This window comes from Macaca nemestrina, chromosome 8, assembly GCF_043159975.1.
Source record: "Macaca nemestrina isolate mMacNem1 chromosome 8, mMacNem.hap1, whole genome shotgun sequence".
Taxonomy (NCBI): domain Eukaryota; kingdom Metazoa; phylum Chordata; class Mammalia; order Primates; family Cercopithecidae; genus Macaca; species Macaca nemestrina.
Genome location: NC_092132.1, coordinates 136,907,671 through 136,925,583, shown reverse-complemented (window position 1 = coordinate 136,925,583; position 17,913 = coordinate 136,907,671). Strand labels below are relative to the sequence as shown.

Genomic DNA, 17,913 nt, shown 5'->3' with positions numbered 1-17,913 from the left:
ACAGACACAAGTTCATTCTCCTGATATCATTTGTATATGTCCCACTAAAACTTACTTAAAAATTCATTTATTGATAACTGCTTTATCACTTCCTGACTCCTGAATAACATTTGGCTCTCTCTAGAATTTCTATGCTAATGAATGTTATTTTAAACACCATTTCAGAGCTTTAAAACTGTCAGTTTAAAATTATTTACAAAATCTGACAGGTGAATCTTTTATAGTAATATTTTGGAGAAATATTCAAGATTCTTGCTTTTTGATCATAAATCCGTAACAAAAATATCACAGAATACATGAAATTGTACTCACATTGTTTACTTTTGAAGAGAAGGTAATAGGAATCAGATAGCTAAAAAGTATCCTTAAGTATTTTTTATACTTTTTAACCATGGGATAAATATATTACCTCTTCAAAAGTTAAATATAAGAAGTAAACAAAATTACTTTTAAAAGACAGTTAAAGTGAAATTCGAGGACATACATTTTTTATGTACTACTTAGCTATCAAGGAAATAGTCTATGTAGAATCTTTCCTTGGGGAAATTACACAGGAATCTAAACATTACACAGGGTTTGTTAGTGATTACTCAGAATAGCTTTATGATTAAGGAGGAAAGAACACACTATGTATTCGTCTAAGAGTACGTGTCTTCAAATTTTAAAATGAGAGCAAATGAGCAAACAGACTGTCCTCTCTGTGGAGCTGGAAATGCGCGCCGTGCACTCAATCTTCCGCTCCATATACTGTGCTCCCTAAGGATGAAGTGTGACCACACGGCAGCCAGCCGATGACCCAGTTTCCACATGCTTCCCACTCTCGCCCCACTCCTGGCTCAGCTGCAGATCAGAGATGATGCAAGAATCTCCAACGATGCTCAAAGTCCCAAGGCTCACCAACAGGTACTTCACAGTACTGAAAAGCCAGGGGTTTCCCTTAAATCCTGCAGGATTCATTACTTACATGAAATTAGCATAATATCAGCCAAACTTTGCCCTTACCCTCGTTTATCAGCATGTTACTGTTTTGATAATAAAGCTTTTATACAAAAGTATAAATTATTTTGTTTATTGTACCTATTAACAGAACACGCTCTGATTTCAAAGGATCAATTTAATCAGAAATCTTAAAATTAAATGTTAACTTCTACATGGATTCAGATTTCTCTCAACAAGATAATGACCACCGTCAGCTGTGATCCAGCCTTACTGGGACTCATTCTAATGAAATGGGGACCTCCATCAGGAAAACAAAGGCCAGAACCAAAGATATTATCTCATCTGGAAAACAGCTGGGTAACACTGTTGGCTCTCTTTGTTCTTTCTACTCAGAAACCTCAATTCAATAAAATTTAAAACTAGTGCAATGAAGTCATGTATCATCTTCTTAAAGAAAGTAGTTGGTTAAAGAGGAAGATGCCCATTTCTCAGGCTCAAGTCACTTAGGCAAACAGTCCTCCATATCCCAAGACCAAAAACAATTTTGAGAAAAAAAACCTACCCATTCAGACACGGACTAACCATCACCACATACTAGCAGCTCAGGACACATCCGTTCTAGGTCAAACAAGCCACACATTTCTACAATCTGCTGGCTTTTCACATTAATAAAATCCAGTTAGAGAGAAGACCTACTGAGGGAGATTGCCTTGGGTTCCATGAAACACAAACTAAACACAGAATTTGGAAACGAATGTTGTCTACTTTTGTGTATACTCATTGACCTACTCACTCACTCATGAAATATATTTATTAAAATCTACCATGAGGGCGCTGCTGTGGTGGGTGTGCACCTGCTCTGGTGCTCTGGGGGATGGGAGAAGTATCACATAAGAGGGTGGTATTGCTCAGAGAGCCACAAAGACACCAAAGATCTCTGCTGACTCATGTTTCCCTAGTGCTCACCTCTTCAACTCCAAATCTCAACCTATCTGTATAAAGGTGACAGTCACTGACCGGATGGTATGTGCTTTCCACAACGTATTGCATTAAAAACTGATGTTTGTGGGGTTGACAAGACATAGGTTATGAACTCAGAGGCTGGTGAGGGGTCTCTTCATCCCTGCTAGCAGCGTGGACAGACAGAAAACTCCCTTCCTTCTGCCTAATCTAATCATACACATCTAAAAGTCCTCATAGGGACACCGACACACAAGTTCCTTCAGTCAGGGTTTCCCCAGCATCTGGTGGCAGGTGCTTATCCTGCCTATGCAATCTTACATATCGTTTTTTAAAGTTATCGTTCATGTTAACTATTAGCTTACGTTCGTATAAAGTTTTCCAGTGTTCCCTTCATTAGCTGTTTACTCTAAAAGAGTTAACAGTAATAATTCAGGAGACACACAATATTTTTCTATTTCTAGGTAGATACGGCATTTACTGAAAATGGACAATTTTAAGCTCAGCAAAGCACAGTGTTTAGACATTTAAAATTACCCAAGCCAGGCCGGGCGCGGTGGTTCATGCCTATAATCACAGCACTTTGGGAGGCTGAGGCGGGTGGATCACGAGGTCAGGAGATCGAGACCATCCTGGCTAACACGGTGAAACCCTGTCTCTACTGAAAATACAAAAAATTAGCCGGGCGTGGTGGTGGGCGCCTGTAGTCCCAGCTACTCGGGAGGCTGAGGCAGGAGAATGGCGGGAACCCGGGAGGCGGAGATACCAGTGAGCTGAGATCGTGCCACGGCACTCCAGCCTGGGTGACAGAGCAAGACTCCATCTCGACAAAAAAAAAAAAAATTACCCAAGCCAATTATTTTTGGGGGGTGGGAGAAGGACTTATGATGCCTCAGCATTTAAACTTTTCATTACTATATTGGTAGAATTTGTTGCAATAGCTCATATTATATGAAAAAGGGTTCTACTTCTTTTCTTCACATTAAAAGCAGATTAGAGAACAGAAAGCATACTCATATAAAAAATTCCTGTTTGGGTTAATTATGCTTATAAAATTTTTTCCTGAAGCAACAGTCCAAACTTGCCCTTAACTATTTTTCACATAGCTGGCAGGAAAAAAGCAAATTTCTCATACTCTTATGGACCTAAAATGGACTACTAACTCAAAGAAGAGTTAACACAAATTCACCACATTCAGAAATACTTTTAAGAAGGCACTGCCTCCCTCCTATAGCAACCAAAAAAGCATGACACTGGTCTAAAAATAGACACATAGATCAATGGAAGAGAACAGAGAACCCAGATATAAAGCCACATGCTTACAGCTAACTGATCTTTGACAAAGTCAGCAAAAATACATACAACGGAGAAAGGACATCCTATTCAAAAAACGGTCCTGGGAAAATGAGAAGAGAGATACTGCAGCCCTGTCTCTTATCACATGCAAAAATGAACTCAAGACAGATTGAAGACTTACAACGTAAGACCTGAAACAATAAAAATTCCTAGGCAGGGGCGGACTAGAAAAAACACTGGCCAAGGCAAAGAATTCATCACTAAGATCTCCAAAGCAAATGCAACAAAAACAAAACTAGACGAATGGGACTTAAACTAAAAAGCTTCTGCACAGTAAAAGAAACAGTCAACAGAGGAAACAGACAACCTATAGAATGGGAGAAAATATTTGCAAACTATGCATTTGACAAATATCTAATATTCAGAATTTATAAGGAAAACCAACAACTCAACAAGAAAAAATACAACCCCAATAAAAAATGGGCAAAGGACATGTAGAGACTTCTCAAAAGAAGACAGAGAAGCAGCCAACATATGCAAAAGCAGAACATTAGAAAAAATGTTCAACATCACTAATCATCAGAGAAATGCAAATTAAAACCACAATGAGATACCATCTCATATCAGAATGGCTATTACTAAAAAGTCAAAAAATCACAGATGTTGGCAAGGATGTGGAGAGAAGGCAATGCTTATACACTGTTGGTGGGAATGTGAATTAGTACAATCTCTATGGAAAACAGTATGGAGATTCCTCAAAGAACTAAAAAAAGAACTACCATTCAACCCAGCAATCCCACTACCCGGTGTCTTCCCAAAGGAAAAGAAAAAAAAACAGACTATCTTACAACAGAAACGAAAATTAAAATAGCCAGTTAAATACTAGAAATATTTGTAATACAGGCAATAAATAAAAAGAGAACATCATTCTCAAAATACTAAGCAGTTAAGGACAAGCAATTTGGAAGAGAGGTGCCTAGGACTCAGGTCACCAGGGAGAAAAAAGGCAAATCTCTCACCCAAAAAGAAAGCTCTATTAGTCTTAATTTTCCACAGAGCCACATAATTGCTGATGTTTATAAAAAGGACCCTTGTGTACTAAAATAACCCAAAGTATTGCCTTAAACACAGAAATATGACATTCAGTATTAGATATCTTTAAAATCACACCTGTTGTGTTTCTACCTAGGAAAATAATATGCATACATTATTAATAAAATATTATTCATAGCTCTGAAAGATGTTTTAAAGCTCATAAAAAGTATATTACTTTATTTATAGGGTAATTCTCAATTAACCAGAATAAATTGTTCTAATGAAACAACTATTTATTATATACAGCTTGCCATGTTCCTCCAATGTCTCTTGATGAAAAACACTGCTGTCCTTCCCATTATGAATGCAACTCCAAACCATAATTATTTCCTTTCCATTTGTGTGTGAAAGTGGATACCACGTTAAAATGTAATTTAGTGTAATAAAACTCTAATTATCTGAAACTTGTCAGATTAGGACATACGGTCTCTTTCAACATCTCACTTCTAAAAACTTACCAAAATCGGCCGGGCACGGTGGCTCAAGCTTGTAATCCCAGCACTTTGGGAGGCTGAGGCGGGAGGATCACGAGGTCAGGAGATCGAGACCATCCTGGCTAACACAGTGAAACTCCGTCTCTACCAAAAATACAAAAACTAGCCGGGTGAGGTGGTGGGCGCCTGTAGTCCCAGCTACTTGGGAGGCTGAGGCAGGAGAATGGTGTGAACCCGGGAGGGGGAGCTTGCAGTGAGCTGAGATCCGGCCACTGCACTCCAGCCTGGGCGACAGAGCGAGACTCGGTCAAAAAAAAAAAAAAAAAACCTTTCCAAAATCTTACCTATTGTGAACAAAACTTGCCATTTAACACTTTATTGTCTTCTTCAACAGAAAGCTGTAACTACAAAAGTGCAGATCTTCATGTCACGGCAATGCTACAGCTCTAAAACTGCCACGGCTACTGAAGCTTGGAATCAATCCACAGCAAAATGATTTCAGCATCATACCATTCGTAATACCAGTTTTTAGCTAATGCTTGTCTATGTGGCAAGAGTCCAGCAAAATCCTTCATGACTGCCTTCAAGGAGGCTGAAAGGAAGAATCTGGATTCACAGTAAGATAACTAAGGGGCAGGGAAAGGCTACATCTCACATTCTTCTTCATCTTGGTCCTTTTGATTTCTTCTGCATTCTACAAAAGCCTAAATGTTATCTTTTCACATGCAAATTCTAACATATGTGGTATTTTAATGGAAGCTTTCTAATATGGTCTTACTGATGTCTACATTTTGTGGTACAAAAAACACAAGAGAAACTGAAGTTTATTTACTGTCACCCTAACGGTACATGAATAAATGCCCTCCTAATCCATAATACATCCATAAATGCAACAATAAGATACTAAGCATACAAAAGCCATACTTAAAGTTGAGCACATTCCTTCCCAATGTATTTTATAACTGAAAATTCATTCAAGAGATCAAAAATCAAATATTAAGACTTACATCCAAACAATAAAACAACTTGAAAGTTTAACTGGAATCATTACAAATACGTAATCAATGCCCCTCCAAAATGCATAGAAGAAACAGCAAGGCCTGTTGCAAGGTCCAACTTGTTAAATAATATACTCCCCTCATTTATAATCAGCCAACATCCACTTGAGAAATACCTGTTCTGCCTTCTCTGTGGCAGATACTGCAATAGGGATCTTAACATTTTATACCTATCTGTGCGACAGAGACTAGAGAAGTCACAGGCTCTATTTCCCAGCCTCCCTTCCAGGTAGATACAGTCATGTGACTGAGACCCGGCCAATGAGACGGAAGCTTAAGCGACCTGGCACCACCCCTTCCTCATTTCTTTTTCTTCCTTTCTGGAGCAGCCACTGTGAGACCATGAGGCAACAATCATGAAGACAGGGCTGAGAAGACAGCAGAGATGAGGATTCCGACATGGTGGAGCCACTAAACAACCTCAAAGCTGCTTTTCTTCAGGGGGGACAAGTTGTTTCTTAGTGAAGCTATTAATTCCATCTAAAAGGAGTCGAAAGTGAATACCAAATGTGAGAACATAATTTGATCAATTTCATTGTAAACAAACGCATTCACATTCTGCCTGCCTCTTACTGAACACCTGTTTAAAACGGTTCTCTTCATGAACACAAAGAAGGGAAACAGACACGGGGGTCTACGTGAGGGTGCAGGGTAGGAGGAGGGAGAGGAGCAGAAAAAAATAACTCAGGTACTGGCCTTAATTCCTGGGTGATGAAATCATCTGTACAATAAACTATTTATTGTACAACAAACTCTGTGACATGAGTTTACCTGTGTAACAAACCTTTACATGTATCCCTGAACCTAAAAGTTCAAAATATAATATAATAGCAAAAGTAAATGGAAATATTTTGTCCTGATACTAACTCTGCCATTCCTCGATATGTATGTACACGTGTTCCTCCTCCTTTGCGCTGCAGTAATCACGTTTAATGTCACTAGCTCAGCAGAAAGAATTCTGTCCTTAGTGCACTGAATTGCCTTCACTGGAGTTAAGAAGGAAATTACCCTGTGAGGTTCAAATGACACTCTTCATAGTAATTAATACAAGAATTTCCAGCTTCATAGAAAAACTGAATGCTAAGTGGCAGGGAATAAATTCTTAGCAAAGTCTTTTCCTTCCCCTGCCTCATTATAAAAATAGAACTAGTAAGCTGAGGTAAAATTCTGAAAGAGACGGAGTTTAATACTTTGGTAAGAAAGACTATTGCTGACCTTTCCCCACGTCAGTGAAGTCATCACTGGACTTCTCAGATTTTCATCTGCGCCTGATGTCCTGCAACATCATGTACAGTTCCTGACAAATTCCCTCCTCTCCCCTATTTACAGAGGAAAGATAACCTCGATCCAACAGCACGCTTCACCAGTGGTGGACACCACCCAGTAATAATATATCACAGTGCCCAGTGCCCAGGTGCCAGGTCACTTAAGCTTCCGTCTCATTGGCCGGGTCTCAGTCACATGACTGTATCTACCTGGAAGGGAGGCTGGGAAATAGAGCCTGTGACTTCTCTAGTCTCTGTCCCACAGATAGGTATAAAATGTTAAGAGTCCTATTGCAGTGACCGCTACGTGGGATCAGTGAGAAAGCTTATTCTGGCTGGATCTCTATAATGGCCAGCCCCTGTCCCACCACATTCTATGCTCAAAAATATTACAACTCTTTTGTTTCCTTGAAGGAGCCCTTCCTCAAACTCCTCTAGGCTTTTACATGCTTTTTTCTCTGTCTGAAACACTTGGTTTCTTGGTTAATTCTCCATTTCCTGAGAACGCAACTTAAAAGGCACTTCTACTGGAGGACCTGGATTAAAGGTACCTCCACCTGCTAAGAGCTGGCTGGGCACCGGTCCACACCCTGTATTATCACCTGGTGCTCTGTCTCCTTCTGTTAAACAGTGGGCTGTGTGAAGGCAGGGTCCATTTGGCTTACTCCCAGCCATACTTTCAGCACCTACCATCATGCCTGGTACACAGTACACGTCTAACAGGTACTTCCTTATGAAATGAATGCATTAATCTGTAATGCGAAAGACAGTTTAGAAGCAAGGGAAAGGCTGGAAGCACAGACCAAACAGAAAGCTTTTCAGAAAGCCCAGTCAACATCTTAGTCTGGATTATACAAAACTGTTCATATTTGACCACATTTTACTTATTAGAAGAGTAATTTTGTGTGTGTGGTTTTTTAAATAGAGACAGGGTCTCGCTAACTCTCCAAGGCTGGTCTCAAACTCCTAGCCTTAAGTGATCCTCTTGCCTTGGCCTCCCAAAGTGCTGGGATTACAGGTGTGAGCCACTGGCACCAGCCAAGAAGAGCAATTTCAATGCTTCAACATAATAGTGCCTGAACTAGGGTAATGGCAGGGGGTAAAAACAAATAGAGATTTCAAATGATGGAGTCTTAAGAGTATGACAACCAATTGATCGTGGATAAATCAGGACAAGTAATGAATCAAAGGTGGGGTATGGCCAGGCACGGTGGCTCATGCCTATAATCCCATCACTTTGGGAGGCTGAGGTCAGGAGTTCCAGACCAGTCTAGCCAACGTGGTGAAACCCCATCTCTATTAAAAACACAAAAAAGTTAGCTGGGCGTGGTGATGGGCGCCTGTAATCCCAGCTACTCGGGAGGCTGAGGCAGGAGAACTGTTTGAACCTGGGAGGTGGAGGTTGCAGCGAGCCGAGATGGCACCAGCGCACTCCAGCCTAGGCGACAGAGCGAGACTCCATCTAAAACAAACAAACAAACAACAACAGAAAACAAAGGTGGGTTCTGATGAGCAGACACAGGGTGTCATGAAAAGAAACAGATAATTCAGGAGTATTAACTGAATTTAGGAGGTAAAAATAAGGAGACAATTCATTTAGATAAGATGAATTTCCAAGCAGAATAATACACTGAGGGTTTTCAAATCTTCAGTCAGAAAATTCACAGATTTTGAGGCTAAGGGGAACCCGAAAGTCATCTCATGTGATTTCCTTATTTTGTAGCTCTGTGAGGTTAGGTGCACAGGGCTATTCACTTGGTCACTAGCAGAATCAAGGCTATAATCCAGGCCTCTTGGAATCCAGGTCAACACTACTGCACAGAGGCAACCAACACCACTTCCTTCACTAAGGATACAAACCCAAGGTACTGCTGACAGTCCGTTCAGATAAGAGTCACTGCGACGGTGTCAAAACCCACCTGACGGACGATTTCTGGGACATTAAAATGACATAATACGGATAAGCCCACAAAAGACCGATATTGGGAGTAAGCAGAATTATATTCCTTACAGGATTTTAAAAAGCCTCCAACACACAAACAAAACACTTTCTCCATCCTTGGATCTAACAACATTACAGCAAAATTCTCAGCCAGAAAATATGCACGCCAAAAATTCTACATAGAGGTCCCAGGTTTTAGTCTTATCTCTGCCACTTACTGTGTGCCTTTGGGCAAGTGAATTCACCTCTCTGGGCCTGAGACTTCCTGGTATAAGATAGATTAGATCACCTCTATGTGAACTCTAGCTCAAAAAATTATGATTGCAAATCAACAAAAAATAGTTTTACATAAGTTTAGAAAATAAAATGTACCCAATACATCACTATTAATCAAACTCTGGTAACAGAAGCCTTCTGTCTTTTGCTTAAGCTGTCTTGGAAAGCTACCTGCTTCACAACAACACTACAAACAACTTAGAATGTCTACTACCAGAGCACTGGTTAAGTAAATTATGACTTATCCAACAATGGAATGTTACAGAACTAATTTTTTTTAATGAGGCAAATAAACGTGATCACATGCAAATCTAAAATACATTAGCTTTAAAAAGGTATAGAATATATAGTACGCTTTTATTTCTGTATAACAAAAAAAGAATACAAAAGACCTACACAGATTTACACGTGAATGGAAACGTGCAAGGACACTATACAAGCAGCCTGAGAGTGGCTGTCTCCACGGAGTGCAGGCAGGGACCCAGGGTTAGAGAGAGGCTTGCCCAGGACTGCACAACCTTCCACACTGTTTGATTTTATTTTTAACTTGGGGTGTGGATTGTAGTATTTTTTTAAAAAGCTCGTTAAAATTAAAAGCGATGTGGAGCTACTTTCGATCAGACAAATTATTGCAAATATAGAGAATATAGGGTACCCTTTAATTTTTTTTCCCCCCCACCTATTAATTTTTCCAGTTGGAAGGGCTGCAGCGGCCCTGGGCTGGGAGAGGAGTGCCACTGCTGACCACCTCCTCGCTGCCTCCCCCATTTACCTTCAGCTGGCAGCTCAGACTGAAAGGGAGAGGCTGGCAAACTCAAATGACAGGTCAAGGGGAGTTATGAAACACCAGAGAGAGGTGCTGGAAAAAATCAGAATTCTCCCACAGAGAAGGGAGATGCTTCTGGGAAAACTAAAAACAGTCAGCTGAAAAAAACTCCCCAGGGGCAGAGATGAGCCAAGTGCAAAACAAGACACACGAGGGGTCACATGCACATGAAGCAGAAAAAAAAAAAAATCTATTTACATCCTCATCAAACAATCCTGCAACACCTAACACCAACCAGCCCAAAACAAATGTAACAGCACCCCAGCTAACATATTTTACAGAAGAAAACTGATTTAATTCACTGTGGTTGTAAAAATAATCTAGAACAAAAGTAGCAATGTAGGCCAACCCAATCCCCTAAAAGTGAGCAGACAGGTCACCATGTGCCTAAAATATATACTAAATTTGTTTTCATCTTAGGCACAGAGAATGAAAAGCAGATACAAACATAAACCTCAGGGGAAGTATTTTGAGATTGTACACGTTATTACTATGAAGACTGGAAAAGGAGATTTGCGATTCACTTACCACTTCCCCCAAACCATTAGGATGTTTTCTGTCAGAAGAGTTTAGAATAGGGAAATCTTTCAGCATATTACAATTAACTGTCTCATCTGACTGAGAAACTATCCAATGAAAAACGATGGAAACCTTCTCATCTACACAGGGGGAAAAGAAATATTCTTCTAAATTTACCTATGTCCTATTTCCCAACCACTGGAAGTAAAATATAATTTAACAGGTGCTGATTTTCACACATTTGGCTGGTGACAGAGAAAGAGCTAGGGAACACCAAGGCAACAATTCTGACTTCCGTCAACACAAACAACACAATCTGCTGCTAAAAGTAAAAGTATTATGCACTTGTGCTGAAGCAACAGAAAACAATTTTTAAATTAAGCCTCATCTCTCCAATTATCCGTCTCCTTGGAAAAACCTCTGATAAACATCTGCAAATTAATGAAGACGTTCCCCATGCAACACTAAGCAGAGATGTACGCAAGACAGACCTGTGTGGAAAACAACAGTGCTTCTCCTAAACCCTGAAGGAAGTCGAAGGTTTCGAAGCAATCCTTTGGCTGTCAGTCGTACGTGAATGGTGGATAAGGAGAATTTGGGAGACAACAACATGTCTTCGGAGCAGGTGGCGAGATTTCACAGAAGAGGCGATGTCCATGCACTGTCACATACTGTCTTTTTAAACTCAGTACTCTTCACGGCCAAGAAATACAGTGAGAGGAAACATGCCTACACAGCAAATGTCATTCCACCAGAGAGGCAAAGAAGAAAAAAAATCCCCCAGGGCTAGCCAAGTGTTTCTGGCTTCCGTTTTCACTTCCAGATGTTACCAAAACGATGCTCTTCCTCTGAATAAAATCTCCTTCCTGAGGTCCAGAAGCCGCCTCTGAACCACATCACAATGTGCACGCTTGCGGAGTTGTCACGGTTTTCATCCGAGATGGTAAAGGGGAGGAGAAAGTGGGTGGTCTCAGGAGCTTTAGAAAACAACCAATAATGTCACAGATCCTGTGACCACTTGAAAGATCGCTAGGGGAAATTACTTCAAATGCCTAGTGTTTATCTCATAATTAGAAAAAAATTAAGATTTCCTGAAAGTACACTGTGTCCTGATTTTAACATTTTTCTCTTCTTATATTTGCACTAATAACAGGAGTATTTTTTTCTCTAGATATTTTTCATGTAAGCCTATATTTAAGCCTGGTATTTTGGAAAAATTTTGTTTTTGTTTTTTTTGTTTTTGTTTTTGTTTTTTTAAGACTTCAGGCAATAAATGTTCCCAACTAAAATATTTTAAGAAAATTTCTATTCTAATATATTAATGACAGATTGTCAAAAGGTTAAAGTTCAACTTTAATTCCCACACGCTGAGGACCTCACAAATAGTCAACAACGAAAGATGAATACGGTTTCTCTACCAGAGGTACTATCAGAGTTCCAGAGGAATAGTCTATCTGATTGGCATATTCTAAAGACTACATTTATTGTGTGAGTAATTTAGAACATCAAGTGGTCTCTTACAGCGCTCTTTAAACACTAGGAGTGTGAGGAGGGCACAGTTATCAGTATCTTTTGCCAGTTATCTACTAATTTTTATTTCAGCAGAGTGGCTTGTAAAAGCATGTTAAAACACGATGGCAAAAACCAAAAGAACTTGTAAAACAAAGATATGGATCTAAGAATTAACAACAATATGCCCACTTAAGCTAATTCCAACAAACCACAAATAGCCTCAGCTCTTAACATTTTTTAAAAATGTTATAAAGTACAACAAAACAATGTTTTAAAAATGTCCTATGCCAGTTTCCAAGATTTCCTAGAAAATAAGACTCAGAAATAAATGCAGAATTGTTACCATAAATAACACTAGTAAGTGCTACTAAAACCGGCAGGAAGCAGTTCTTTTAGAAATTCTATAGAGTAGGTTAAGAAGCGGGGAGGAGAGAGGGAGGAAGGGAAAATTTAAGTAAGTCCTCTTCCCTCAGATCCCCTCCCTCTTTACTCAAGCCCCCAACTTGCCATTTTAGAGGCTGTCAGCAAGGGAGACAGATCCAATAACCAACCCGTCCAGGGCTCCTGTGAGAAAGATACACCTAGTTCATACACTGACGGAAAACCCGCTAAATACACTGCACCATGGCAACTGAAGCCAAATGATCAAGGAACTAAAGTCAAGGCAAGCTGCTTTTAGGGGTTGCCTTTTACTTTATCCCAGTTTATTATTAAAAAACCTAAACACCTTTTCTTTCCAGATTCTACATACTAAAAATATACCAGAACCTTTTCCTCTACCCCCCAAAACCTTGTAAAAACCAAGAAATCAGTCAGCATTAAAAACATAAATAGAAGAACGGAGTCAAATTTTGATATGATTAAAAACAGATATGCCACCACTCCATACAGTAGGAGGCGTCCTTTCTTTATTTTGGTTGTGTCTGTTGTTTATTCAGTAATAGTAAATTCTAAATTATCCTTTTTCTTTTTTTTCAGATGGAGTTTCACTTTTGTTGCCCAGGCTGGAGTGCAACGGCACGGTTTCTGCTCACGGCAACCTCCACCTGCCGGGTTCAAGTGATTATCCTGCCTCAGTCTCCCAAGTAGATGGGATTACAGGTGCCCGCCACCATGCCTGGCTGATTTTTGTATGTTTAGTAGAGACGGGGTTTCACCATGTTGGCCAGGCTGGTCTTGAACTCCTGACCTCAGGTGATCCACACACCTCGGCCTCCAAAGTGCTGGGATTACAGGCGTGGGCTGCCGCGCCCGGCCTTAAATTATCCTTGTTAAAAGGGAAGTTCTTTAGACTCCCTAAAAGAAGAAATTAGCAATCTAATCACCAATTAATCACATTCATTAACATTTTTACTTGAATTACATTAAGCTATAACCACACATATTAAAAATAAACGTTGTTAATGGTATCTCTTAACAGCAGAGTAAGAAGCTGCAGGAATAAACGAAAACAGTGCCAGTGAGGAGGAAAAGCCAAAAGTCACTCATTTGTACAGTGAAATACACACACAAACATAGCAAGGTGTATTAGATACATGACAGAACTACACAAACTAGGTTTCGATTCTTTCCCAAACATAATCTGCCTCCTGGTGGCCATGCAGCACAAGTGCACCAAAGCAAGGGAGCTGCCCTGGCAATCCCTAAACACGAATGGCCATCACTTAACAATCTACTGCTCCAAGCACTCTCTTACACACTTTATGTTTGCTCATTTAAGTAACCGGATAAGCAAGTACTTTCAGGTCACAACTATTTTTATACTATATATGCCTCTGGGGGGAGCCAAGATAAAAAAAACTGGTTCAAAAAAATTCTTTGATTATTTGATCGTCTGTTACCACTTAGGCACTCTGTATTTTCTGAAATAGAACGAATGTAAGAGAAGAAACTAAAAAAAAAAGTGTCTTTGTTATTTTTAAAAGTCTTAATTTAAGAGGAAAAGATAGGCATCACTTGAGGACAAGAGAGGAAAAAATAAGGAAATTTTAGTGCCTAAGGTAGAACACTTTGTAGTTGGTAAAACGTTAGCTACGAGTCTTTATGAGCTGGGTGTGGTGGTGAGATTACATGCCTGTAATCTCAGCACTTTGAGAGGCCAAGGCGGGTGGGATCACCTGAGGTCAGGAGTTCAAGACCAGCCTGGACAACATGGTGAAACCCCGTCTGTACTAAAAATATAAAAAATTAGCTGGGCATGATGACAAGGTAAGAACCGCTTGAATCCAGGAGATGGAGGTTGCAATGAGCAGAGATTGCACTACTGCACTCCAGGCTGGGCAACAAGAGCAAAACTCCTCTTCACAAAAAAAAAAAAAAAAAAAAAAAAAAAAAAAAAAAGATGAGTCTCTATGAAGCAGAGCCTGTGTTAGGATGTCAGTGGAAAACAAAACCATGATTTAAAATTTTATGCAATGTAGGATCTCAACTTCAAACAAAAAGGATAAAGCATATTGGAGCACACATGCCAAAATGTCAGCAATGCTCTGGGAGGTGGAAGAGGCAAGACTTCTATTTTTCTTTATTATATGTGTTTGTATTTTCCTTTTTTTTTCAAAAATCCTGGAGCCAGAAAAAAATTAAGAAATTTAAGTGTTAGAATAATTTTATAGAAAGCTTACAAAATGACCCAAGTTTTCATAATGACACAAAGAAAAATAAATGATGTGTAAAGTCTATACTAAGGCTTAAATAACAAAAGATGATGATACAAAATGTTTGGTAAGTCAATATGTTGTAATATCACAGTATATTCAAACACACAGAAATTCCACCGAAAGCTACATAGAAATGTGGTTTTTTAAATCAGGGATTTAGAAAACAATGTCATGATTCTAGACAAGATTCTAGCATAATCTGTATAGTATGCTTAGATGCTACAAAATGCACTCAATTTGTCTGTTATTGTTAATTATCATAAAGAATGAGGAAGATTAAAATTTAAACCAAGTGGCTTGTTCAGAGATTCAAGCATCTCTATCCAATCAATCTTCTTTAGCCTAATATGGAACATTAATCTTAATATTTATTTCCTTACTTTTCCTAACACAGCATTAACTGCAACATTTTCTTCATTTTACTCCTCATAGTCTTTAATGTAATAAGTTCAATTCTCTATTCCAGTTGTATAAACTTCAACTTAAGGCCCAATTTTTCCACACTATCCTCTTCCTCGGTACGAAGATATATTGTAATTATCAAAAAATTAACACAAAGCAATTAGAAAAACAATCAACTTCCAACCACTGATCAATTTCCATTGATAAGCTCTCAAAGAACAGTGATATTGCCTTTTATTTTGCAATAAGCAAAATAAGAGTTTAAATTAAAAGCAGTAATCCTTTGAATTCATGTACAATGTTTGTTTTTAAAAAACAAAAACCATATGTTCATTGTAGATTTTTTTTTTTTTTTTGAGACGGAGTCTTGCTCTGTGCCCCAGGCTGGAGTGCAGTGGCGCGATCTCGGCTCACTGCAAGCTCCGCCTCCCGGGTTCACGCCATTCTCCTGCCTCAGCCTCCCGAGTAGCTGGGACTACAGGTACCCGCCACCACGCCCGGTTAATTATTTTTTTTTTGTATTTTTAGTAGAGACGGGGTTTCACCATGTTAGCCAGGATGGTCTCAATCTCCTGACCTCATGATATGCCCACCTTGGCATCCCACAGTGCTGGGATTACAGGCGTGAGCCACCGCACCCAGCAAGAATTTTTTTTTTTAATTTAAATTACTTACACATCAGACTGCTCTGCAATTTGTTTTTAAACTTACTATAAGCTTAATAAACTTATTAAACTTAAAAATTTCACACTTATCTTTCCATGGGATTAAATAAGCCTTTATATTGTTATTTTAATGGCTTCAAAAAATCTTTAAAATGTCAACGAACTTAATTCCTATAAGGTATATAGGTTGTTTCCAATTCTCCCCCATTGTAAATAATTCTGAAAAGCAGTAAATAAGTAAATGAATTATTTTCCTAGACCCAATTCTGAAAAACAGAATTCCTGGGTAGGTGTTTGCTCTCTGCTGCAGCTGCTGTAATTCACACTTAAGGAGCTGTACATGTGAGTGCTGTTTCTTACTCTTTGCCAGTACCAGGTACTAGCATTAAGAAATAAGCAAGAACTGAGAGCACGTTATTTTAACTCATATTTGGTAAACATTTTTCATATATTCCTTAGTCCTTCATACATTTCTTTTTTTCTGTCCATCCACTTATTTTTCCCTTTCTTTTTGTTTAGTTTTTTAAAATTGTGGCAAGAACACTTAATATGAGATCTACCTTCACAATAAAATTTTAAGGGAACAATACAATATTGTTAACTATAGGCACAATGCTGTAACAAATATCTTGAAAACTTTTTTGCCCTTGCATAACAAACCTTGTACCATTGAACAGTAAGTTCCCATTCCCCGGCAACCACCATTCTACTCTGCTTCTGACTTTGACTATGTTAGATGCCTCCTATAAGTAGAATCATACAGTATTTGCCCCATGACTGGCTTATTTCATTTAGCATGGTGTCCTCCAGCTTTATCTGTATCATTGCATATGGCAGGACTTTCTTCTTTTTAGGGGCTGCATAATACTCCATTGCACATATATGCCATATTTGCTTTACCCTATGGACATTTAGGTTGTTCCCACATCCTGGCTATCATAATGTGGCAATGTCCACTGTTGTGGGAAGTCAGGGACTCTGAATGGAGGGGCCGGCTTGAGCCGCAGCAGAGGAGACATAAATTGTGAAGATTTCATGGACATTTACCACTTCCCTAATAATACTCTTATAATTTCTTACACCTGTCTTACTTTAATCTCTTAATCCAGTTATCTTTGTAAGCTGAGGATGTATGTCACCTGAAGACCCTGTGATGATTGCGTTAACTGAACAAACTGATTGTAAAACGTGTGTTTGAACAATATGAAATCAGTGCACCTTGAAAATAAACAGAGTAACAGCGATTTTAGGGAACAAGGGAAGACAACCATAAGGTCTGACTGCCTGTGGGGTCGGGCAGAACAGAGCCATATTTGTCTTCTTGCAGGGAGCCTATAAACAGACATGCAAGGAGGAGAGATATTGCTAAATTCTTTTCCTAGCAAGGAATATAATATTAAGACCCTAGGAAAAGAACTGCATTCCTGGGGGGAAGTCTATAAATGGTCACTCTGGGAGTGTCCTATGTGGTTGAGATAAGGACTGAGCTATGCCCTGGTCTCCTGCAGTACCCTCAGTCTTACTAGGGTGGGGAAAAATCTCTGCCCTGGTAAATTTGTGGTCAGACAGGTTCTCTGCTCCCAAACCCCATTTTCTGTTAAGATGTTTATCAAGACAATACGTGCACCGCTGAACACAGACCCTTATCAGGAGTTTCTGGTTGTGCTCTGGTCCTGTTTCCTCAGAAGCATGTGATCTCTGCTCTGCCTTCTGCCCTTTGAAGCATGTGATCTTTGTGACCTACTCTTTGTTCATTATCCCCTCCCTTTTTGAAATCCCTAATAAAAACTTGCTGGTTTTGCGGCTCAGGACTTACCCGTATGTGATGTTACCCCCAGTGACCTAGCTGTAAAATTCCCCTCTTTGTACTCTTTCTCTTTATTTCTCAGACCAGCTGCCACTTCAGGAAAATAGAAATACAGGGGGCGGGTTCCCCCAATAGACCATGGGAATGCAAATATCTCTTCAACATCTTGATTTCAATTATTTTGGTAAATAACCCCTTATCAGATGTATGGTTTGCAAATATTTTCTCTTATCTCATAAGCTGCCTTTTCATGCTATTAA

General features: G+C 39.3%; 1 protein-coding gene across 12 annotated transcripts in view; it reads right to left on the bottom strand.

The window, feature by feature from the left end:
* The window catches only part of LOC105463733 (microtubule associated scaffold protein 1), a 166,469-nt gene that overhangs the window by 43,017 nt on the left and 105,539 nt on the right, over positions 1 to 17,913 (bottom strand). Inside the window, exon 1 of one of the 12 annotated variants that reach the window (XM_011710993.3) lies at positions 11,102 to 11,566. The exons of the other annotated variants lie outside the window; for them this stretch is intronic. Within the exon in view, the coding sequence (XP_011709295.1) occupies positions 11,102 to 11,222 (121 nt within the window). The 5' untranslated portion in view covers positions 11,223 to 11,566. Of the gene's footprint in view, positions 1 to 11,101; positions 11,567 to 17,913 lie in introns of those variants that run through there. 12 annotated transcript variants of the gene reach the window in all.